This window comes from Urocampus carinirostris, chromosome 15 (genome assembly GCF_059441175.1).
Source record: "Urocampus carinirostris isolate Australia breed hairy pipefish chromosome 15, RoL_Ucar_1.0, whole genome shotgun sequence".
NCBI classification, from domain to species: domain Eukaryota; kingdom Metazoa; phylum Chordata; class Actinopteri; order Syngnathiformes; family Syngnathidae; genus Urocampus; species Urocampus carinirostris.
Window position 1 is genome coordinate 33353354 of NC_142363.1, and position 24515 is coordinate 33377868.

A 24515-nucleotide genomic window follows, 5' to 3' on the forward strand; every position below is an offset into this window, starting at 1 on the left:
AGACTATACTTTTTTTTGGTTTGAACAATTTTATTGACACTATTAACAGCAAATAAACAATTTTGATGTTTGAACAATTTTCTCGACAATCTTAACAGCAATTGAGCATATTCACAATTTCGTTTTTCACAATTTTGTTATATCTGACAATATGACGTTTTAACATTTTTTCCCGACATTTTTAACAGCAATTAAACACACAATTTCATGATATCATATCCCAACAATATAAGTTTTTATCGACACTTTTAAGAGCAATTAAACCCATTCATAACTTCACCACAAGCATTTTATTTTGATTTTTTTTCCGATGTTTTTGGTTTGAACAATTTTATTGACACTATTAACAGCAAATAAACAATGTGAGGTTTGAACAATTTTTCTCGACAATTTTAGCAGCAATTAAGCATATTCACGATTTCGTAATATCTGACAATATGACATTTTAACAATTTTTTCAACATTTTTAACAGCAATTAATGGTTTGAACCAATTTATTCACACTAATAACAGAAAACAATCTTGACAATCTCAACAGCAATCAAGCACATTCACAATATTATATTTCAATATGATTTTTTTTTTTTTTTTGGTTGTCTGTTCACGGAGAGCGTTTTATTTTGAAAAAATACGCAGGATACTATCTAGTTTTAACATAAAGATTCCGGATATGACGTCAGTTTCGATGTTTCAAAAATTTACAGTATACACAAAGCTTATGTGTCAAAGAAGACCCCAGGTGATGTCATGTTTCGTCTTCGGGACATCCCGACCTTTCTAAAATGACTATAAAAGGTAAATTAATAGGTTGTCTTTTTCAAAAACCATGTTGTCAACCGTAGGCTTGCGTAACGACTGTCATTTCGTTGTAAACACCTCTTTTACGATGGACTCCAGCCCTGTTGGTTAGTACTTGTCAATACAAGATGGAGGAATTGCTAACGGGGCAGATGCTATCATTTATCAATGTGATATTTTTAAAAATCTGATTCTTGTTTTGTTTTTAGCTCCGAGGCAGTTATGGAGTTGTCGTTTGAGAACCGTTCGGAAGTGGTGGCCCGAGAACGCAGCGGACACACGGCGGTGGTGGAGGGCGACCTGCTGTATGTCTGGGGGGGCTACATGGTAAACCAATTGAATTCAAATTGTCTTTATTGTTTTTTATATCAACGCTGTGAAAACATGCAACGAGATTAGACGTGGCACTCTAGGGTTAACATTGACAAAGATGTTAAAGAGAAAAAAAAAAGAAAAATGGGCCCAAAAAGGATTGTTGTTTTTACCTTTATCAATATTACTACAAAAGATGTTAGTAACACTATTTCTACTAATTCAAAGAATAATTAAAATAAAAACAATGGTAGAATTAAATGCAAAAATATATAGAGACTGAAATTGATCATAAATGCATTACCGTAAATTCCGGACTATAAGCCGCTACTTTTTTCCCAAACTTTCAACCCTGCGGCTTATTCAGTGATGCGGCCAATTAATGTCATTTTTCTAACATCCGCCAGCAGAGCTCGAGTTCAAGGCACATGACGCAGCTTACAAGCTAAACGCAATCGAGCAGTCCGATAAAGAAGGAAACGGAGCTACTGCGCGCTAACTTTACCTTGCGAGCGTGTTGCTAGCGCCTTTATGAATAAGGGAGCGTGGGACGTCGTCTATATGATAAAGTCTCTTGCCCATACTGGTGAAGACGACTTTGATGACGTCGGTTATAAGGAGGAAGATGACAACGGTTTACCGTGGTTTCTGCAAGTATGGTGTGTTTTTTTCACAGCTGCGAGCGTGTTGCTAGTAGCGTTTTGCTACCCTTCACAGGCACGGTTTGGGATGAAAGTTATAATATTATTATTAAAGCTTTGAAAACTCTCGGTGTACCGTCTTTCTTTGTAAATATGTGTAACCAAGTATAATATGTATTTGCAACTGTATATTTTTGTAATGTATTTATTTGTATTTGTTTTGGACACTTATTCTGATAAGTCTTGCACTGACCAATTAAAAAGAAGGGGCGTAACAGACACGGGGGATGACGGGAAGTGGGGACCGGTAAAGGTGAGTGTTTGTGGACACGGCAGACAATAGTGGATATATATTTTTCCCACTCTTACCTTTGGAAATACACACTTTTTTCCCTTGGATTACTTTTAACGGGACCCGGACTCTGCAGGTCTGCAACCAATGTTAACTACCGGTATCATTTTCCGTTAGATTGCCGGTTGTGGTTTTTGAACTGCGTACTTTGTGTTCAGTTAAAATCGCGGGACTCAAAGTAGGGTTTGGGTTGATTTTGTGATTATGTTACATGTTTTAATGTGGGCGCATGCGGCTTATATGCAGATGCGGCTTGTTTAAGTACAAAAGCGGCTATCCTCTTAAAATGTGGTGGGTGCGGCTTATAATCAGGTGCGCTCTATAGTCTGGAATTTATGGTAATTTGTTACATTTAGAACAATGACAGCAATAACAACCAGCTTCGGGTTTACTCCAGGCTTGGCCCCTCAAATCAAGATGATCAATCTAGCTTGGGCTGATTTGGGCTTTTATACCGGCAGGTCGGGTCAGGCTGGAAAAATTGATGGCCCGATCTTACCTGTAGCCCTGGGGAAGAAGCTGTCTCTAAACCTGCTTGTCCTTGTTTTGAAGGACCTGTAGCGCCAACCAGAGGGCAGGGTTGGGTAGGGTTACTTTAACTTGATTACTTTCAATTACTTTTGGATTACTCCAATACCAAATATGCTAATAAAAGACAAAAGAAACTAAATATGAATAAAATGACTCCATTTTGTGCAGGCTTGGGGAGTAACGGAAAACATGGAAGGGCAAAAATGATGTTGGCAAGCTGTTTGGATTGATTTTCATTTTGTTAGTTTTGCCGCAGATCAAAGAGATCAAAGCCAGGAGAGAAAGCTTACCACGTGTTGTGAGTCATCATTTGATTCATATTTAGGTTCTTTTGTCTTTTACTAGCATATTTGGTATTAGAGTAATCCAAAAGTAATTGGAAGTAATCCAGTTAAAGTAACCTTACCCAACCCTGCCAGAGGGTATAAATAGAATAGAATAGAATATACCTTTATTGTCATTGTTACAAATGGGCTAACATATTGTGACAACGAAATTGGGCATGGCACTCCAGTTTTACACATTCAAGTGAGGTATGAGCAAGAAGATAAAGGAACAGAGAAGATAATGTTATAAGACAAGGGGGATAAGGCTATAGTTATAATTGACATGATATTTACACAAGAAATGTCGGCATGTGGGATGTTACATACAGGGTTGTCGTGATAACGTCGTTTTCGTAACGGTTGTGCAATATTGCATTTGGTGCAAAGTCATCATAGTGCAAAAATAGTCAGCATGAAACAGGAAATGGTCAGACATTGTGCAATTTGAGCATTAAACGTAGAGGTGGTGGCTGGGTTGGGAAGAGTCCTTCATAATGTTGATGGCTCTACTGCGGGTATCGCAGGCTGGAAATGTCCATTGTTTTCCACCTGGTGGGTTTATACCCAAAAGTTGGTAGCAAGCCCGTTTTAGCCTTGGGAATATTTCATATTTAAAGATCCATTGACAACATTTTGAAAAGTGTGTTTGCATATTTGATATTTTGTCTATAAAAAATGGTTCTACATAAAATGAGATTTATTGCTTTTTCATCTTCTTTTGTACGAAAAGTGCAAATGTAATATGAAGATCTGAAACCTACATAAAAACTTGAAAACCTCAGCATGAATAAATTAAAAACATTTCTAAATTAAAACAGATTTAAGGTCGTCTGCAAGGGAGGTAAAATCAAAATCGTTTTTGTCCAAATGGGGTTTCCGTAGCGTCGCTACCTGAATAGTTTTCATTCTTACACGAAAATGTTAAGTCATTTTGGACAAAATCAACAACAAAAATATGTCTGAAGCCTTCCTTATCACAGACTTTTTTAAAAATCAAATCAAAATCAAGATTCATAGAATCAGTTTGCTTTTAGGTAAAGAAAACGCACAATACTGAGTAGTATCTGCTACTCGAGCAATTTTTTTTTGGTGTACAACACAGGTGTCAAACAGGCGGCCCGCGGGCCAGATCAGGCCCGCTAAGGGATTGAATCTGGCCCGCGAGACAACACTCAGAGAAGCGCAAGAGAAAAACAAGCTGCAGGTTGAAATATGTAAACTTGATGTTGCCAAAGAAAGGTGCCTCGTACAAAGAGACTGTATTTATTTCTCTCTGTCTGTCTCTCTCTCTCTCTCTCTCTCTCTCTTCCACCCCTTTTCTCCCGCTCTCTGTCTCTGTCTCTTTCACTCTGTGTGTCTCTTTTCCCATTCCTTTGTTGCTCTTTGTCTCTTTCTCTCTCTGTGTTTTTTTAACTTATTTTGCTCTAACTGCCTTTTTTCCTTTTCTCTCTGTTCTCTTTCTCTCTTCCTACCCTTTAAGCTTTCCTTTCTCTTTTCTCTCCTTCTGTCTTTCCATTTCTCTTTGGATTTCTTTCTTCCTCTCCCTTTCTTTTTCCCTCCTCTCACAACTTTTTATCCCTTTTGTTTCTCACGCTCTCTCCCTCTCTCTCCCTCTCTCTATTTGTCCTGCCCTCTGTCCTTTTCCTTCCCTCTTTCTCTTATATCTTTATCTCTCTTTTTCTTTCTCTTTAATCTTGTAGTCCGGCCCGCGACAGAATGTTTGTTCTATCGTGTGGCCCCCGAGTTCAAATGAGTTTGACACCCCTGGTGTACAATATTAGGCATCAGGCAACTTGTTTTGTTCTTTATTTTCTGAATCGTCATACATGCTTATTCTTAAGGAGTCTAACTCTGAATACTCTTTGACCAATCACGGTTTCCACAATGTAACGTCATCAATGGGCGCCAATTAAAATATGCTTTTTTTGTTTTTTTCTAACCCCATTTATGTTTGCATTAGTTTTGATGAAAATGTATGAACAGAAACATGTACTTTTCTTAAAGGATCACTTAAATAAAAAATCCTTATGAATACTGAGAGTAATCCGTATCCGTAAAACATACTCACATTCAATGTTCCCTGTAATTTTTCTTACGGGTCTGAGCATTCACACAAAGTCGTTGAGCAACGCTTGAAACAACAGTGAGCAACAGCAATCCCAAGTGTGGCTAGATAATTAATGATCAAACATGTCCAAAACTTGACATCAAGTTACATTTTGCTGAGTTTTCGGCAATGCAAAATTATTTTTCTCTTTTGAATGAATTGACTCATTTTTCCGTGTTTTTTTCTACTTTTTTGTGACTTTTTTCTTTTTGTTCTCTATTGACTTTTTTCCTACATTTCTTCCTTTTCTTTTTTTCTGGCTTTCTTTCTAAATTTCTCCTTCTTTTTTTCTCTTCCTTTTGTTTCTTTTTTTCCCTCAGCTTTTCACTACTTTTTCATTTTGGTATTTTTTTTCTTTTTTGTTCTATTCCCCCCTTCCTTTAAGTCATGTTGTGCATCATTTTACATCATATTTGGTCATGTTGGGATGAAAGAAGCAAAAACAACCTGAAGAGCCGTTTAGGACCCGAAAGAGCCGGTTCCTTTTAGTGAGCTGAGCCGTAGAAGCCGGTTCTCTACTAACTTTTCTGAACTTCGTTCTACTTCGACTCGACTTCAAAATACCGCATTTAGGACACAACGTCAGGGGAACCCATGTATTTTTACCTTCATGCACTGTAACTTTGACTTAAGTCGCTTCTTAATTAGTAATTTTGAGCCCTCATTTTGTGCACTGGCTAGATTTTCTTGTGCGCTGAGAATGTGTGAGTAGTGCACAATTGTGCACGAGTGCAGCTTAGAGCGAACATTGCTCACATTACATGGTTTTGTTCACTTTCTATACTGTTTTCCACAGTCTGTTGGGGATGATGAAGTTTTCCTACCAAGTAGTGAGATTTGGGTATATGACCTGATAAAAGGCGTATGGTAAGAGTATTTTATTTATATGCAGCAGCATATTGATATCAAACAACACATTTGCTTCCAAAATATATTCTCTTTTCGAAGGCAGGTGTTCCACATGATGGGAGAAGTCCCGCCACCAATGTCTGGCACCTGCAGCTGCTCCTTAAATGGCCATATGTACATCTTTGGAGGTTGCTACGACCTCGGTCAGACCAATCAGGTGGGACTTGTACCGTAAATTCCGGACTATAAGCCGCTTCTTTTTTCCCAAACGCGCAACCCTGGGGCTTATGCAGTGATGCGGCCAATTTATGTCATTTTCCTAAAAGCCGCCAGCGGCGTTCCAGTACGAAAGGTAAGATTTAGATGAATGAGAGAACTGAATGAGTAGAAAGGCGTTGTGGGAAGTAATTCAACCAATAGTGTCACAGAATTTTCTCGTTGCCGTGACTCAGAGAAATGGCAGACTACAATTTTTAATAATATCGAGCCAATAGCGGACAGGTATTGACAGACATAGCTTGTCATATGCACGAATACTGCCAAATCTTTTGGCATAATAAGGTATAATATGGGCAGCACGGCGGCGCAGTGGTTCGCGCGTGTGCGGCACAGTTCTAGGGGCTTGGGAACCTACAGTGTGGGTTCAAATCCAGCTACCGGACTTCCTGTGCGGAGTTTGTATGTTCTCCCCGTGCTTGCGTGGGTTTCTTCCGGGGACTCCGGTTTCCTTCCACATTCCAAAGACATGCATTTCAGGTGGATTGGCCGGTCCAAATTGTCCCTAGGTGTGAATGAGCGAGCGAGTTGTCTGTCCCTGTGTGCCCTGCCCACTGCCCGATGATTGCTGGGATGGGCTCCAGCACCCCCGCGACCCTACTGAGGATAAGCGGTGCAGCTAATGAGATGAGGTATAATATGGAAAATGCCATTAAGAGGTGTCAAAATATCTTATCCCACACCGTAAATTGAAAGCGACGTAAAGCGGGCTTGCCGTATCCCGTGGTCTACTGCACAACATATCAATTTAAAAAAGGCTTGACTTCCCCATAAAATGAGCCATAAACTTATGCAAATCCCCAACAGATTTATCAGGTGAAGCTGACAGGCAGCCGTTACGTGTGGACCAAGGTCAGGCAATATGTCGGATCTGCACCCTCGCCTCGAGACAAACTGTCTTGCTGGGTATTCAAAGGAAGGTAAGCTAATTTAAGACGGACAACTTCTTTTAATCCCTGCATCAAAATTGCATTGTCAGTGAAAAAACAACTTCATTTACTTTAGGATAATCTACTTTGGAGGATACGGTCACAAACCAATCAGAGAGTTCGACAGTAGAAACAGGAACTTCATTGTGGATGATGTATCAGAGGTGGGTTGACATTAACGTCATCTGATTCTTTTTACCGGATAATAGTGATGGGAATTATCGACTCCTTCACTAAGAAGATCCGGCTCTTTCTGATCCCAAGTTTTTTTTTTCTCTGTTATTTAAGTTTAATTGATATATCACCAGTGTTCCCTCTAAGCTGCGCGCGTGCGCAATTGCGCACTGCTCGCACATTCTTAGCACACAAGAAAATCGAGCCAGCGCACAAAAATGAGGGCTCAAAATTGCTAATTAAGAAGCAACTCAACTCAAGTCAAAGTCACAGTGCGTGAAGGTAAAAATACAAGGGTTCCCCTGACGTTGTGTCCTAAATGCGGTATTTTGAAGTCGAGTCGAAGTTGAGTGAAGTTAGTAGAGAACCGGCTTCTTCGGCTCGGCTCACTAAAAGGAACAGGTTCTTTCGGGTCCTAAACGGCTCTTCAGGTTGTTTTTGCTTCTTTATTCCCAACATGACCAAATATGATGTAAAATTATGCACAAAATGACTTAAAGGAAGGGGGGGAAATAGAACAAAAAAAAAAATTAAAAAAATGAAAAAGTAGTGAAAAGCTGAGAAAAAAAGAAAAAAAGGAAGAGAAAAAGAAGGAAAGATTTAGAAAAAAAGCCAGAAAAAAGAAAAGAAAGAAATGTAGGAAAAAAGTAAATAGAGAAAAAAAAGCAAAAAGTAACAAAAAAGTTGAAAAAAACAGGGAAAAAAAGAAGAAAAAGTTTGTGTTGCATTCAAATAATTTCCAATGATATCAAGTGAATCTTGTTGCCAACATTGTACTTCCACTAAAAAATGTGATTAAGTACAGTTCTGTATCTTACGACCGACTCAATAAGCCCCCAAAAATGTTAATATTATGCCACAAAATATATCAGGAAATAAAAAGAAATGGATATCTTGTGAAAGGAATCGTAAGAACAAACGAGGTTTGTAGGCCGTACAAGCTTTGCAATAGTACATGAGTCAATTCATTCAAAAGAGAAAAATAATGTTGCTTTGCCGGAAACTCACCAAAATGTAACTTGATGTCAAGTTTTGGACATGTTTGATAATGGATTAGTTGCCACACTTAGGATAGCTGTTGCTCACTGTTGTTTCAAGCATTGCTCACCGACTTTGTGTGAACGCTCCGACCCGTGGAAAATTACAGGGAACATTGTATATCACCAATTATTATTTAACATTTTGCACCAAATTACTTAATCATTTATTTTAAAAGTCTTTTATACCACTACGTTATGATTATAGGAATAAAGCTTTTCACTTGACAGTAAACATTTAGTAAACTGAAAGAGTTATAACTTGTGATTTATTGCTGCTAAATGTTATTGCACCAGTTTTCATTGCACTATTATTACAAAGTATTATTTTTCATTGCATTATTATTGCAACTTTGGCCAGTCTCTAAGCCACATGTGTCAAACAGGCGGCCCGCGGGCCAGATCAGGCCCACCAATGGTTTAAATCCGTCCCGCAAGACAACAGTGAGAGAAGCACAAGAGGAAAATGAGCTGTAGTTTTAAATATTTCCACCGGATGTCACCAAAGCTAGTTAACACTTGCAAGACAATTGTGGTCGTATTTCTCCATTTCTCTCTGACTCACTTCTTTTTTATTTATTTCCTCCTTTTTTTCCCCTCTCCTGTTCACTCTTTCTTTCTCTCTCTTTTTTTCTTTTCTTTATTTCTCTCTCACTCTCTAACTCTTTCTTTTTCTGTCTTGCTCTCTTTCTATTTTCTCTCTCTAATTCACACTTTTAATCTCTTTCTGTTTTTCTCTTTCTCACCCTCTTTCTTTCCCTTTTTCAACCTCTCTCTCTGTCTCTATCTCTCACCTCACTTTGCCTCTATTTCTCCTGCTGACTCTTTCTCTTTCTGTCGTTCTACTTCTCTTATTTTTATCTTTCTCTTTTTTCATTTTCTTTTTCTCTATGTATTCATTTCCCCCTTTTTCTCCATACATTTCTCTATTCTGCTCTCTCTCTTTCTCTCACTGTTACTCTGTCTCCCTTGTTCTCCCTATCTGTTTATCGCTCTCTTTCCCTCCCTCTCTCTTTCTCTTAAACTTACTAGTCCGGCCCCCGTGAGATTTTTTATAGCATTCTATTTATCCCTACATTCTTTCCTAGTTTTTCTCTTTAAAGCACGTGATAAAGGTGCTTACATTGGAGTGCCATGTCTAGTCTCGTTGCATACAATCTTTCACTACATTGATATCAATGACAATAAATACAATTTATTTTAACAACTTCAAACATTTAACTTTTTATAACTAAGCGGATTTAAAGTCAAGCAACAAGGCATCCCTGAAAAACTCGACACAACAAATATTTACATTTGAGTGCAACAAGAAATAAACTATTAAATACATGTTATGTAAAAAAATCTAACCTTAAATCACACGGTGTTTAAACTTTAGAGTACACTCAAAATAAGGAGAGAAGACATCAATATATTATGAACTTTCAAGGAGGACAGGGAGAGAAGTCTTCAGAGAAGAAATTTCAACCTATTCTAAGGCCCTTCCCTGAGCCCTTTATTATTATTAAATCTTCAAGGCTACAAAAAGGATAATAGCCCAAATGGGTTTGGAAATAAAACAACAGAAACATGATTGGCCAATAGTGACAATGATATAAAAAGTGCATAATAAACCAAACAACAAACCATAGTACGTTATAAGTCAAAACAAAGAACAGTAAGCAAAATCAAGTCAAGTCATGTTTATTTGTTTGGCCCTTAATCACAAAGAGTCTCAAAGGGCTACACAGACCACATATTATTGCAAACCACAGACTATTATCACACCATCCCCTGATCTAAAACCCACATGGGGGCAAGGGAAAACTCAAAAACCTCACGTCAAGTCAAATCATGTTTATCTGTATAGCCCTTAGTCCCAAGTCGTCTCAAAGGGCTGCACAGACCACAGATTATTGCAGACCACAGACTATGATGACACCATCCCCTGATCTAAAACCATTACTTTCTACAGGGTTCGAATGGCCGCTTGGAATCTTTGGAAATACTTTAATTTTAATGTCGTGCTTTCAAGATTTAAAAAGTGTTTGAATTTTGGGTGAATTGCTTGTAAATGCTTGAAATTGTTGCAATGTTTCTCGGCAATCTGACTCAAAACACCATGCATTGAATGAAGAAAAATAAAATGTGTGTGTTTGAAAATTAAAATAAAAAAAAACAAGGGTTTATTCGAGTACGTCTAAGAAATCAACATACTTGCGCAGGCATCATGAATGATCTTAGGGAGGCCGCAATGATAACACAAGCCAGACGATGGCGGCAGAGAGTCACAGAGTTCCAAACTCCATACAGCTCCTTTACATTTTAGAAGAAATGCCTTTTCTTGTCCTGCACCCACCTTAAATACAACGTTAGTGTTGGTGGGATAAATAATAATCATAATAGCGATATTGTATCCTTAATTATTATTATAACAATATAATAATGTGCTATTTAAACGGTAGTGGAGCAATTGGAAAATTGGCTTGGAAGGTCCTTAAAAAAGCTTGAATTTGGCCATGAAAACAATGTTTTTACTTTTTTTTTTTTTAAATTGGTGCACTCCCATTAACAGAACAACTGTGCAGTAATAAAAGACAAAATAACACAGCCCTGGCATCCTTAGCCGTCTCTTTTGCAAGTGTCAGATTCAATATCACAGTACAGGAACAAATATATGACCAGGGTTGGGTAGGGTTACTTTAACTGGATTACTTTCAATGACTTTTGGATTACTCCAATACCAATTATGCTAATAAAAGACAAAAGAAAGTAAATATGAATGAAATGATGACTCACAACACGTGGTAAGCTTTCTCTCCTGGCTTTGATCTCTTGGATCTCCGGCAAAACGAACATCAAATGCGACAGAAACAAAATGAAAATAAATCCAAACAGCTTGCCAACATCATTTTTGCCGTTCCACGTGTTCCGTTACTCCCCGAGCCTGCACAAAATGGAGTCATTTTATTCATATTTAGTTTCTTTTGTCTTTTATTATGTCCTAATGTTTACTATTCTGTGTACAGTAATGCTAATTGTAATTCACCCTGGTCAATCCTGGAAGGGGGATTACCACATGTGAGGTCCTTTCTCAAGGTTTCTCTTTTTTTCCTCATACTGAGGTTTTTGAGTTGTTCCTTGCCCGCATGCTGGTTTAAGATCAGGTCATTGTGCAATTTTGTAATTGTAATCCTGTGCAGTCCTTCGAGACATTTTTGTGATTAAGGGCTATATAAATAAATGTGACTTGACTTGACTATTAGCATATTTGGTATCGGAGTCATCCAAAAGTCATCGAAAGTAATCAAGTTAAAGTAACCCTACCCAACCCTGAATATGACACAACTAATCCGTAACATACAATAAATGATTTACCTAACAAAACACAGGAAATGTAGATGAAAATGTTTACCTACAAAAATACACTATAAATCGCAAAACAATGAAAACATTTTTTATACACTGTACTCAGCTTTAAAGTGAAAGAGCATCACCGATTCCCTGAAAAAAAGCCTATTGACCAATCTACAGTGTTCATTTTACCTGTAAAAAGTGATGGGTCCCGGGGACTGGCATGCTCAAAAATCTATGGGTCCCAACAGAGATCCATGGGTGCCCAAAATTTAGTGCTATTGAGGTTGAAATTGTAAATCGGCGACAAATATATAATATAAATCTATATATTCATTCAGTTTTAATCATCAAATTATGAATTCCTTTTTTTGCATCAAATTGCTTTGAGACTGGGAGGTCGCTGGTTCGCGCCTCGGCCGAGTCATACCTAATTGGTATAATGGCGGCGCCCTCTGTTGGCTGCGGCTGCATTGGCTCGCTACAACGGGTCAGGTGTATCGACATTTCGTTCTGTGTACATTGTTACAAAGAATGACAATACAAAGGAAATTATTATTATTATTATTTTTATTAAATTATTGTCGGTAATATACCGATTAAAGGGATAAACACAAACTTTTTTTCTTTTTTCCCCTTTTATACTTCCTTTTTTTCTTAACTTCTTTATACAACATAATTCGGAATATCAATCATCAAAGCAAGTGAGCTGTTCGAGAGTCGGCTCTTTTTAATGAGTTGAGCCAAAAAAGCCGGTTCGCTAAAAAAAGACGGACTCCCTTTCACTACACAACGAGATCTCGTTGGCCGAGATCGGCGTGCAGACGAAAACTCGAACCGCGAGACCAAAACAACAATGGCGGATCTGCCTGACGAAAAGTAAAAAAAAGTAATCGGGTAATAATGACAATTTTGTGGCAAAAAGGTTGCGTCCCGGGGACGCACGTTGATTTGAGACGATGTGTCCCCAGCAAAAATGACGCGTCTGGGATGCAGGGACGCGGGCAAGCCAGAACACTGAATCTAGTGAGCCTTTAAAAGAAAAAAAGCGTTTCGAAAACAGAAGGCTCCTGATTGGTGGTTAGTCGGCTCCCGTCGTCCATTTCGAAGAGCCAGCTCGAGAACCGTTATGTTTGCGAACGACACATTCCCCATCTATATTTCTTTGATTTCTCGTCAGCATTTACTGATTATGATTAGAGAACACTTGTCTTATGTCCTCTTGCAGAACATAATGTGGGGCTGGAACAACGAGCTTCACATATTTGACCCCAAGCAGTCCAGTTGGAGTCAACCTCAATCACACGGCCGCACTCCGGCCCCCCGAGCCGCCCAAGCCAGCGCCCTGCTCGCAAATCGGGGCTACATTTGTGGCGGGAGAGTGAAGGTAAGTTATTGTTCACCTTGCAGATCAAACTTGGGGAAAAAAAAATCTTACATTGTGTTCCTGAATGCAGGAAACCAGAAAGAACGATATCCACTGTTTGGACCTAGAATCGTGGACGTGGTCAGAAATGTGAGTGACAAATTTGTAATACTTCAGATAATTGCTTTAATGGCGGCGCTTTATATGATTGCATCCAGAGTTCCTGTCAACGAGCCTCCTATGGGAAGATCCTGGCATTCGCTCACAGCCGTGTCTGATAGTGCTTTGTTTCTTTTTGGTGGCCTCAGTGTGGACTGCAAACCCATGAGTAAGTACTTACCTCGGGATGATGTTCTCAGTGACTGAGAGTATACAACTGTAACAATGAACACAGAATTGCAGTTGAATGAATTGTCTTTATGGTATGTGAATTTCCCTACAGGGATGTATAAAGTATGTATCTCTCTATCTAGCTATCTGTCTCTATCTTTATCTATCTCTCTATTTCTCTATCTCTCTATCTATCTTTATCTTTTTCTCTATCTCTATATCTATCCCTCTCTATCTATCTATCTATCTATCTATCTATCTATCTCTCTATCTCTATCTATCTATCTCTATCTTTCTCTGTCTCTATATATCTATCCATATCTATCTATATCTATCTATCTATCTCTATATCTCTATATCTTTATATCTCTATCCATCTCTATCTTTATCTATCTCTATTTCTATCTGTTTCTCTCTCTATATATATCTCTATCTATTTCTCTCTATCTCTCTATCTTTATCTTTCTCTATCTCTCTCTCTTTATCTATATCTATCTCTCTCTCTTTATCTATATCTATCTCTCTATCCCTCTATCTATCTCTATCCATCTATCTTTATCTTTTTCTATCTCTCTCTCTATCTCTATCTCTATCCCTCTATCTCTCTAACTCTATCTATATATCTCTATCCATCTCTATCCATATCTTTATCTCTATCTATCTATCTCTCTATCTATCTCTATCCATATCTTTATCTATATCTATCTATCTATCTATCTATCTATTTATCTATCTATCTATCTATCTATCTATCTATCTATCTATCTATCTATCTATCTATCTATCTATCTATCTATCTATCTATCTATCTATCTATCTATCTATCTATCTATCTATCTATCTATCTATCTATCTATCTATCTATCTATCTATCTATCTATCTATCTATCTATCTATCTATCTATCTATCTATCTATCTATCTATCATACAAAAGTACAACAAAATTAGAGGGCTTCTCCTTTCGGTGACGGAAAGTGATTTAGAAAGCGGCTGGCTCGCGATGGTTATACATTTGTCCTAAATGTAGCGGTTTCTTGCGAGTTGTAGCTCAGGGTCATCTGTTTCATGGGTAATGGTACTGGCGTTGGTGAGATACAGGCTCAGTAAGAGTGGTTTAAGAGTTGTAAGCCTAGCTGTAGCACTAGGACGGACATGAAGCCTTCTCTCTTAGCGCCCTTAGTCGCTTCCCGAACCTGATAATAATCCACGGAGCACCCGCTGGTGATCACTGTTTCTATGCGTTCTTTTGAACTACCGATTTAATTGCTGAATTTGTTTTTAACGTAAGAGCCGCTCAACGCTATCTGGCGTAATGCTTCGCAGTTATTTTGGTAACCACTTGTGCGCCCACTCCGCTGTTTGACTGACAGCATAGACTAGCCTATCACAATCGTGCACAAAGACAGTCACGTCCACCCAACACACAAAGCCCTCCCTGACCTGCCCCTTTAAAATGATTTGCCGTGTGCGGCCTATCAGAACACGATGCACAAAAGGTTGATATCAATGAAAATAAAGACTGTTCCATTCAATTCAAAATCCACAAAACCTCGAACCAGCGATAACCAAGCGCAAAGTAGTGAGAGCTCTCTGTATTTTTTAAATCTAAGGTCATGCATTATTGGGATTGATACATTTTTACTAAATAAATCACATTTTCTCGGCATCTTGCACGATTGTGTGTTTCTTAATTGTTTGCATCGCTGTATTACCAGGTGATGGCTGGATCTTTGATGTGGAGAAAAAGACGTGGAAAGAAGTGGAGCATCCTTTTAAAAACAAGCCAAGGTAGCAGATCTGAAATACCCAGACTCACTTGAAACATCAATAAAGGAACGCTGTGTCATATTTGACCACTAGATGTCACTACATTGTGCCATACTACAGAAAACTAGTGCAAAAAGAGCACAAGAAACACAAACTACAGAAACTCAGTGTGAGCAAAATGCACAATTCTTCTTCTCATTTTTTGCCAATTTTTGTTAGGTTTTTAGTCCCCATAGCAGCAAGATGGCAGGAAATTATGTCCGCTCATATTATGTAAAATATAAGCAAATTTCTCAACCGACAAGTTTATATTTACAAATACATTATATGAAGGTTGATGTATTTTTGCTTATTTATCAAATCAATATTGTTTTTATTTAATAATTCACGTAATTTACCAGTAGGAGGTGCTAAATAATGCACACTGTCCCTTTAAAGCCCTAGTGCTTTTATACTGCGACCACTAGTGGCGTAAGAATACATCATTCATTTAAAAACTAGATTAGAATGATAAGCAGAAGACTTTTTAAGTTAAGAAGTATTTTTTCCACGCATTCCTTCTCTAGCCACTCATATTAGCCATTCAGATGCAAGCTATGGCTCGTCGCTAGCTGCTATTTTATTAATATCGGCTCTGTGTAAATAAGGCTAACCTTTTCCTTCCACGGCTTTTCATCAAAGCGAAACTTGCCAAGTTCCGTAATCTTATGTCATTGTAAACAATGTTCACCATGTTGTTATCAATGACAAGAGGATTTTTTTAAAAAAGGAAAAATATTCAGGGTACCGACACTTGATAAATCCTACCTTTTACTTAACCACTTACTGCTACTCTGACCAACTCCAGCTATTGGCTCTTTCCAGCCACTCCAGGTGTATCCAGCTCGCTCAGAATTTTGTTGTTTCTTCAGATTTCCGTAGTGTGTCTTCTTTGTAGTCACTCGCTCCAGCGCCATTCTAATCTAGAATATTCTCTTGTGTATTTTTTTTTTTTTGCACACTGTCACTTTAAGGAAAATGTTGAATCTGCATGTGTCTTCCGTATTTGAAGGTTATGGCACACGGCTTGTCCGGGCAAAGACTCCGATGTGGTCGTGTTTGGAGGTAGCTGTGATTACATCCTTCTTGTTGACACTGTGAGTAGTGACAATAAATACAATCTACATACCGTATTTTCACGACTATAAGGCGCACCGGGTTATAGGGCGCACCCCCCAAAAATAGTTTTTGGTCCTATATTTTCCATACATAAGGCGCACCGGATTATAAGGCGCTACAATAAGAATGTCGAAAAAACAGTCTGATAGTTCAGTCAAACTAATTACCCCCTTAACATTCCGAAAGCTTGCAAAGAAGCAAATACGTGTCTCAGACATGTACGGAAACGGTGTCTATACGATGTCACCAATCACTCAAATGCATCGTTCCAAATATCATTCGGAAGGTTAAAGTCTTGGGATTCAAGAAATGCCAAGCATTTCTTAGCTTCCATTTTATTTTTTGCTGGCAACTGTGTGGACAGCAAAGTAAGAATTTTATCGTGCAGGGAAACGGGGTTCTTTACTGTGCATATGACAATAAACACTTGGAATTGAATTGAGTTTAAAAATAGACTCATCACAGAAACATCAAGATCGTTCTAAAACAAGATACCGGGAAAATATAAAGCTGCATAGCTCACCTAAGTTCTCTTGCAGCCATCACGTTCAATAATGATATGCAACCATGGTCTTCTTACAACTGTGAGTGTAGTAAATCCAGGAGAGTAAAATATTTACAAATACAGACTAGTAAAAAATGTTTTCTCTATGCCATTGTGCAACCTGACGTGTGATTCACATTCATCTTTTTCGGCCAATTGCAGGCTTTGTTTTGCCCCGCTTTAGCCTATGCGAGCCTGTAAATGATGAAAAGGATCAGCCTCCTTTACCCCCGAATAACTTTAGCCAATAGTGACTGATTCAAATGATGATTGACACATTGATTAGGAAATGAAACGCTAGTGTATATATATCCCAACATACTACTTTGCCTTCGGGGGAAAATCTAGTCGGCGGCTGCTTGCCTTAGTTGCAAGACTTTGCGACTTAATATTGATCCATATATAAGGCGCACTGTATTATAAGGCGCATGGTCAGCTTTTGAAAAAAATAAAGACTTTTAGGTGCACCTTATAGTCGTGAAAATACGGTACTTGTTTTTTTTTGTAATATAAGACAATTTATTTTTCTCATCTCGATATGATTTAAAGACTTTGAGAATTTGTTCAGTTCGAGCGAGTATGGTGCAATCAATTTATGTAGTTATTATGTTATTAGCAGGTTAATTATTGGAAGTTGGGTTGAATGGACTCGGTCAACTACAAATAACAAATTTGCTAGAAACTGGTGAGCTATTTTCAGGTACGCACGCCTTCATGGGGCACCTCATTTGAGACCCCTGCTCTAAAAAAATACTCACTCAAGAAAACTCAATAGGTTACTATTACAAAATTGAGCAATGTGATTGATTCCATATGATCTTTAAAATCGAATTGACTTTCTGATTTCAAACCAGTTCAATCCTGCTACTAACTGAAATCATATTACTGTGATTTAAAAAAGAAATATTAAGGACACTTGCTTTCCGGCAGGGTCAATGCAATGACGCACTTGTCTTCCAGATGGCGCCATACCCACTCTACAGGTAAACTCTGGTTCACATATTTCTTTGACATGTGAGCGCCTTGATTTATGAACTAGTGTTTCTCAACCACTGTTCTGTGAAATATTGTCTAAATTTCCGGCAAAAATTGTTCAAAGATACGAAAAAATAATAATAACATTTGATAAATTAGCTTAACCCTTCCATCCATCCATTATCTACACCGCTTATCCTCAGTAGGGTCACGGGGGTGCTGGAGCCCATCCCAGCTATCTTCGGGCAGTGGGCAGGGGACACCCTCAAGTGGTTGCAGGGCACACAGGGACAGACAATTCGTTCGCTCATTCACACCTAGGGACAATTTGGACCGGCCAATTAACCTAATATGCCTGTTTTTAGAAGGTGGGAGGAAACCGGAGTGCCCGGAGGAAACCCACGCAAGCACGGGGAGAACATACAAACTCCACACAGGAAGGTTCGATCTCATGACCACAGTTCTAGGTTCCTTTTACTTAAAATTTTTGGACGGATGGAAAAATAGTACCCAAAACAACTTATTGTTCAATAAAATAAAACACTAAAAAAATCAAAAGTGTATGTCTCATACGAATATACGTATCCTATACACCTGCAAGTATGTAAAATACTCTTCTTTTTTTCTATCACCTTATCAAATCTCTTGATAAAACATATCGATGATTCAGTTCTTTTAATAACCAATTTTAATCAAGTTTATCGATTGGTTGTTGCAGCCCCATAAACCCCTGAGTTGAGATTAATTTGAACAAAAGCTGGCATTTTAATGAACAATCGACATATATAAGATAAAATACCCTTCTTTTTTTTCTATCACCCTATCAAATCACTTGATAAAACATATCGATGATCCAGTTCTTTTAATAACCAATTGGAATCAAGTTTATCGATTGGTTGTTGCAGCCCTGTTAAAATTAATTTGAACAAAAGCTGGCATTTTAATGAACAATCGACATATATAAAATAAAATATTCTTCTTTTTTTCTATCACCTTATCAAATCACTTGATAAAACATATTGATGATCCAGTTCTTTTAATAACCAATTGGAATCAAGTTTATCGATTGGTTGTTGCAGCCCCAGAGTTAAAATTAATTTGAACAACATAAAAGACAACATCGAACATAAAAAAATAATAAAATTATACTCTTACTTGGTTGGGTTGAAACGTAGAAGGGTTTAAAAAGGAGGAGAAAAATAATTGATTGACATTAATTGTAGTAGTATGTTTTTCTACTACAGTAATCCCTTGGTTATCGCAGTTAATAGGGACCAAGACCACCCGTGAAAACTGAAAATCGGCGAAGTAGCGGCGCCCCTTCAAAAATGCTTAAAAAAACCTATACAGGTATACAGTATACCCCCCCGCCATTAAAACGAAGTGATCGCTGGCATGATGGCAAGGAGTTATTGGGTGACTCATCCAGAACTCTTCACACTGGAACTGAATGTACCAAAACATGACCCACAAGTGTAGCCATGTCTTACATCATCAATTTACACAGATTAGGACTGCGGCGAAACCACTACGAACCATTCTGTATGATTGTATTAACCGCTCTCAACCACATGCGGCCATCGCAGCTTATTTCGCTTGTTAACACTACCGGTTACATATTGAAAATAAAAACAGTGAAAATGTGATATTTGATGAGTGTTTGTGAAGCGTTTTGGGAAACAACAGTTAAAAAAATGGTCTGTGTTCATTTTAATGAAAGTGAAAGAGCTACCTTCTGACAATAACAACATACTTTAGCTAGCGGCATCGAACGGCTTTTACAACAAATACACGAAACCGCACACAATTAGCCGTGTTTAGGTAGTACAAACAACCGCTCGCTTTTGGTATAATGAAGTCAAACTGCGTGACAGAAAAGAATATACTTACGTCGCGTGGCCGAGTTCCTCCATGATAAACAGCGCCACATAAGAAGGGGGTGAGGTGGGAGGAGTTGAAGGAGGGGGGTGGTGAGCAAAGCGGTAACTCACCATGACTAAGCAAGCTCGCGCTTGCTCAAGTCAATAAATGCTTTTATTGAGAAGGTAAGGTATATTTTTTAGACCCGCGAAGCTCTGAACCCGCAAAAGTGGAACTGCGAACTAGCGAGGTTCCACTGTGTATATATATATATATATATATATATATATATATATATATATTATCATTATCATTTTAACCCTTTTTGTTCAGCGGGCTGGATTAAAAAGTCTTACATGCGGCCATAGTTTGTCCTCCCCTGTCCTATAGGTAGTATACCTCGAAATGTATTCCGTGAAAAAGTGTGCATTGGATCAAAAAGGTTGAGAAACACTTGCCGTGCACGGAAAGGAAAATTGACACTTTTAACGGCCCGTACAGAATTTGCAAAGACTTCATCGCAAAGAAGGCCAGCGAAAACATCGTTCTCGAAGAGCAACTCTCGTTACTTCCTTCCGATCTGTGCGCAGCCGTGAAGAGGAGAATGTGTTTCTACAGGCCGACAAGAAAAACACAAAAGTGATCTTGAATGCAAACAAAAGTTGTATTCATATTTGCATTGTTGCCATTTTGTACAGAAATACAGTGCTGTTTTATTTTTGAACACTGAACCTTTCATGTGAGTTTTCTTCAGTACATTTAAAGTGGCGGCGTGTAATAATTCACCACTTGAGGTCGTTGTAGCTGGGAACGGAGAGGAAATGTGCGCACTGGAAGAAGACCAAGACCCAAGAATACCACTACCAAAATTCAGAGTCTACTTTCCTTATTTTTTGCATGATCAAGAATGCATTTTAAAGTACAGGACATAATAATAATAATAATAATAATAATTTCCTTGTATTGTCATTCTGTGTAACAATGTACACAGAACGAAATGTCGATTGCACCTGACCCGTTGTAGCGAGCCGATGCAGCCGCAGCCAACAGAGGGCGCCGCCGACCACTTTTTAAGTCTTAGGAATGACTCGGCCGGGGCGCGAACCACCGACCTCCCAGTCTCAAAGCGGGCGCCTTACCATCTAGGCTACTGAGCTGGGGAGGTCGGTGGTTCGCGCCCCGGCCGAGTCATTCCTAAGACTTAAAAAGTGGTCGGCGGGAATCTGTTGTCACCGGCGAAAATTCACAGCAGCTTTCATCAGTAGCCTAGATGGTAAGGCGCCCGCTTTGAGACTGGGAGGTCGGTGGTTCGCGCCCCGGCCGAGTCATTCCTAAGACTTAAAAAGTGGTCGGCGGCGCCCTCTGTTGGCTGCGGCTGCATCGGCTCGCTACAACGGGTCAGGTGCAATCGACATTTCGTTATGTGTACATTGTTACACAGAATGACAATACAAGGAAATTATTATTATTATTATTATTGCCGAGCAAGCTGGATACACCTGGAGCAGCTGTAAAGAGCCAATAGTTTGAGATGGTCATATCCAGGGTTGGGTAGGGTTACTTTAACTTGCTTACTATCAATGACTTTTGGATGACTCCAATAGCAAATATGCTAATAAAAGACAAAAGAAACTAAATATGAATAAAATGACTCCATTTTGTGCAGGCTTGGGGAGTAACGGAATACATGGAACGGCAAAAATGATGTTGGCAAGCTGTTTGGATTGATTTTCGATTTGTTTCTGCGGCATTTAATGTTCCTTTTTTCCGGAGATCAAAGAGATCAAAGCCAGGAGAGAGAGCTTACCACGTGTTGTGAGTCATCATTTTATTCCTATTTAGTTTCTTTTGTCTTTTATGAGCATATTTGGTATTGGAGGTATCCAAAAGTCATTGAAAGTAATCAAGTAAAAGTAACCTTACCCAACCCTGGTCATATCTGACCAGAGAAAGAAGCTCCTAGAAAGGTCAGTAAAAGATTCCAAGAGCAAACCAGAATATGTCAAAGCACTTAACGCTAACAATAGCGGCTAACGGCATGCCATAGCCTGTAGCTAAAGATGAGTGGCTCGAGAAGGAAACAGTGGAAAAATATCAAAAACGGTTGCGACCATCTCATTCAGGATTTAGCTGTGGAAGCTAAGTGGCAGGCAATGTAGTGAAATTTGGGGGGTTAATCAATTATTTTAACAAATAATCGATTGACCAATTAAGATAAAGAGCCAAGTTTATTCTTTCAAACATGTCTTGCCTTTTTGATGCACCACATTCGTTTTTGGATTAATATATGAGGAAAACGGATGAAAACACGCAACTTAAAGTGAATTATTTTTTAAGTTTTTCATCGTTCAAGACGCACACACTCGGATTTATGAAGTTTTCCTTTACTAATCATCTACAGAAGGAGCTTGAATAAAACACAAAGCAACAAGAATAAGATAGAAGTTGATGTCTTAGCTCACACCATTTAAATAGAAAAAGAACAGCTTAAGTAATCATTGATAGAATTCCCCTTTAAAGTCACACCAATCAAAACCGAGCACCATCAGATGGAGTTTAGTCTTAATTCGATGAAAGTGACGGCCCAGTCTTCATGTTCTTGGCAGGAGAGCCATGAGGAACCCTGAAGGCTGGAGACTCGGTCGTGAAGAGGATCACAGAATGCAGTGTGTGAAATCCGTTGTCGGCGGCTGGTAGCTTCTCAGAGGTCGCTGGCTTGGTCCCACCAGTTTGGCCCCTGGCTCGATCAGGCTTGGGCGCTAGGACTGGGTCAGAACCTTTTTGGTTGCATGCGTGTCAGGATTTAATCCTGTGCTGCTTGTTTGGCTGTACCTTGCTGGGAATTACATATGTTGTTATTGTCAGAAGGGATTTGAACCCACGCAGGAGGTTCCCACCACCTCAGAACTGTGCCGCACATGCGCTAACCACTGCGCCGCCGTGCTGCCCAGATTTGATTTCATTAACAATTTATTTAAGTGCACTCCACCGAATTAGTGATCTTAGATTCTCTGGGAAGCCTTTTTCTCAAGTCCTTAGCTTTCTCCTATTGGCCATCTTCTCCCAACATAATGGGGTGGCGACTCCTCCCATGGGCGTGCCAAGGAAGCCCCCCCCCCCTGGGCATCGCGATGTCTGGAATACTCAAAACAACACCAAGCGTTTCTACGCCGCCAAGGCCTTTCTGCGTCTGGGTGTGCTGATTATCTTATCAGCCTTACGTCCCGTTCCCGCCGTTCCTGTAAACAACATTTTCCACCAGGGTGCCCTGAAATTGAACTACACCCCAGTCAGTGAATATCTTTTGCAATAAATGTAATTTGTAGTCATTTATATAAAATCCTTCAACCTCTTGCCTCTTGGTTGGCTCAAAAAGAACTATTTTTGCCTCTTGTAAGGCAGGCCTCTTGTCCCCTCGCTGGCTTCTTTCAAACTGAATTGCAGTTTCTCAGGCGTTGGCTCACGGCTCCGGGTCTGGCCGGACCCCTGAAGGGGAGTTGTTACGGCGACCTTTGAAGCGCACATGCGAGATCCCACATTCACTCAGTATCTACCAGATAATTAAATGGTAAATGGTTTGCATTTCTATAGCGCTTTTCAAGTCAATGAAGACTTCCCAAAGTGCTTTAAAATGTGCTTCACATTTACCCATTCACACACACTCACACACCAATAGGGAGTCAGCCATGCAAGGCGCTTACCTGCTTATTGGGGGCATTAGGGATTCAGTGTCTTGCCCAAGGACACTTCGACATATAACACGGAGGAGCTGGGAATTGAACCTGCGACCAATGTAATTAAGTTAAAACACAGTATTATGTTTCCATAGGGTAGTGGTTAGCACATTCGTCCAACATATGAAAGGTCCCTGGTTCCAGACCTTTTGGAAACATGTTGGTTTAGAGAGAGATGTGCGCCACCAGGCTTTACTTGCCCAAAACACACTATAGGAAATGTGCCCCCTAACGACCTGTGTGCTTAAGGGTTCCAAGCAACCATTCAATTACATGTTTTGACATTGTTTAATTGTTTTTTGAGATTGCAACAGGTACATTTGTATAAGTTCTTCTCGTGTGGAATCAGCTGAAGTCCTCATCATGGCATTCTATTTGGAGGATGGAGAGACAAAGAGAGGGAGAGGAAGGTAGAGGCGAAAGGAGAGGTAGCTCTTGTCTGCCTGAAAGAATTTGTGAACTTTTTTATCATCGGGGTTGGGTAGGGTTACTTTAACTTGATTACTTTCAATGACTTTTGGATGACTCCAATACCAAATATGCTAATAAAAGACAAAATAAACTAAATATGAATCAAATGATGACTCACAACACGTGGTAAGCTTTCTCTCCTGGCTTTGATCTCTGGCAAAACTAACAAAATGCGACAGAAACAAAATGAAAATCAATCCAAACAGCTTGCCAACATCATTTTTGCCGTTCCATGTATTCCGTTACTCCCCAAGCCAGCACAAAATTGAGTCATTTCATTCCTATTTAGTTTCTTTTGTCTTTTATTAACATATTTGGTATTGGAGTAATCCAAAAGTAATTGAAAGTAATCCAGTTAAAGTAACCCTACCCAACCCTGTTCATCATAAACATTCCTTTCATGCAAAAAAACGACCAAAAATTGATAGCGATTTTAGAATACCAGCGACGTTTTGCAGAAAATAACGTACATTTTGTACCGTATTTTTAACATTTTAACTAAAGTTTTGCGATTGTGGTCAGATACTTATGGGACTGATAATCATTGCATGAATACGATAATATACTACTGTAAAACCTCATGTATGATGCACACCCAAGCATTGAATTATTTTTCAGGAGAAAATATGCATAGGATACACGAT

General features: G+C 39.0%; 1 protein-coding gene and 1 long non-coding RNA gene across 3 annotated transcripts in view; one reads left to right on the forward strand and one right to left on the reverse strand.

Annotated features, from left to right (window-relative positions):
• Positions 1-24515, reverse strand: part of LOC148352200 (uncharacterized) — a 100980-nt gene that overhangs the window by 10646 nt on the left and 65819 nt on the right. The window lies entirely within an intron of this gene.
• On the forward strand, positions 665-20397 carry LOC148352202 (kelch domain-containing protein 1). 2 transcript variants are annotated; one of them, XM_088354907.1, is made up of 13 exons: positions 665-795; positions 1008-1125; positions 5864-5934; positions 6016-6133; positions 7000-7112; positions 7198-7285; positions 12894-13052; positions 13123-13181; positions 13250-13359; positions 15078-15150; positions 16181-16265; positions 17762-17814; positions 20168-20397. In XM_088354907.1, the coding sequence occupies exons 2-13, from the start codon at positions 1021-1023 to the stop codon at positions 20307-20309; spliced, it is 1176 nt and encodes a 391-aa protein (XP_088211033.1). In that variant the 5' UTR covers positions 665-795; positions 1008-1020; the 3' UTR covers positions 20310-20397. The 2 variants fall into 2 exon arrangements, with proteins under 2 accessions (XP_088211033.1, XP_088211034.1); XM_088354908.1 differs by lacking the exon at positions 665-795 and adding an exon at positions 807-905.

Coding starts and splice junctions, on each gene's coding strand:
- LOC148352202 (XM_088354907.1), top strand. CDS start 1,021: ATGGAGTTGTCGTTTGAGAACCGTTCGGAAGTGGTGGCCCGAGAACGC. Junction 1,126..5,863: donor ATGTCTGGGGGGGCTACATG/GTAAACCAATTG, acceptor TGTTTTCCACAG/TCTGTTGGGGATGATGAAGT. Junction 7,286..12,893: donor TTGTGGATGATGTATCAGAG/GTGGGTTGACAT, acceptor GTCCTCTTGCAG/AACATAATGTGGGGCTGGAA.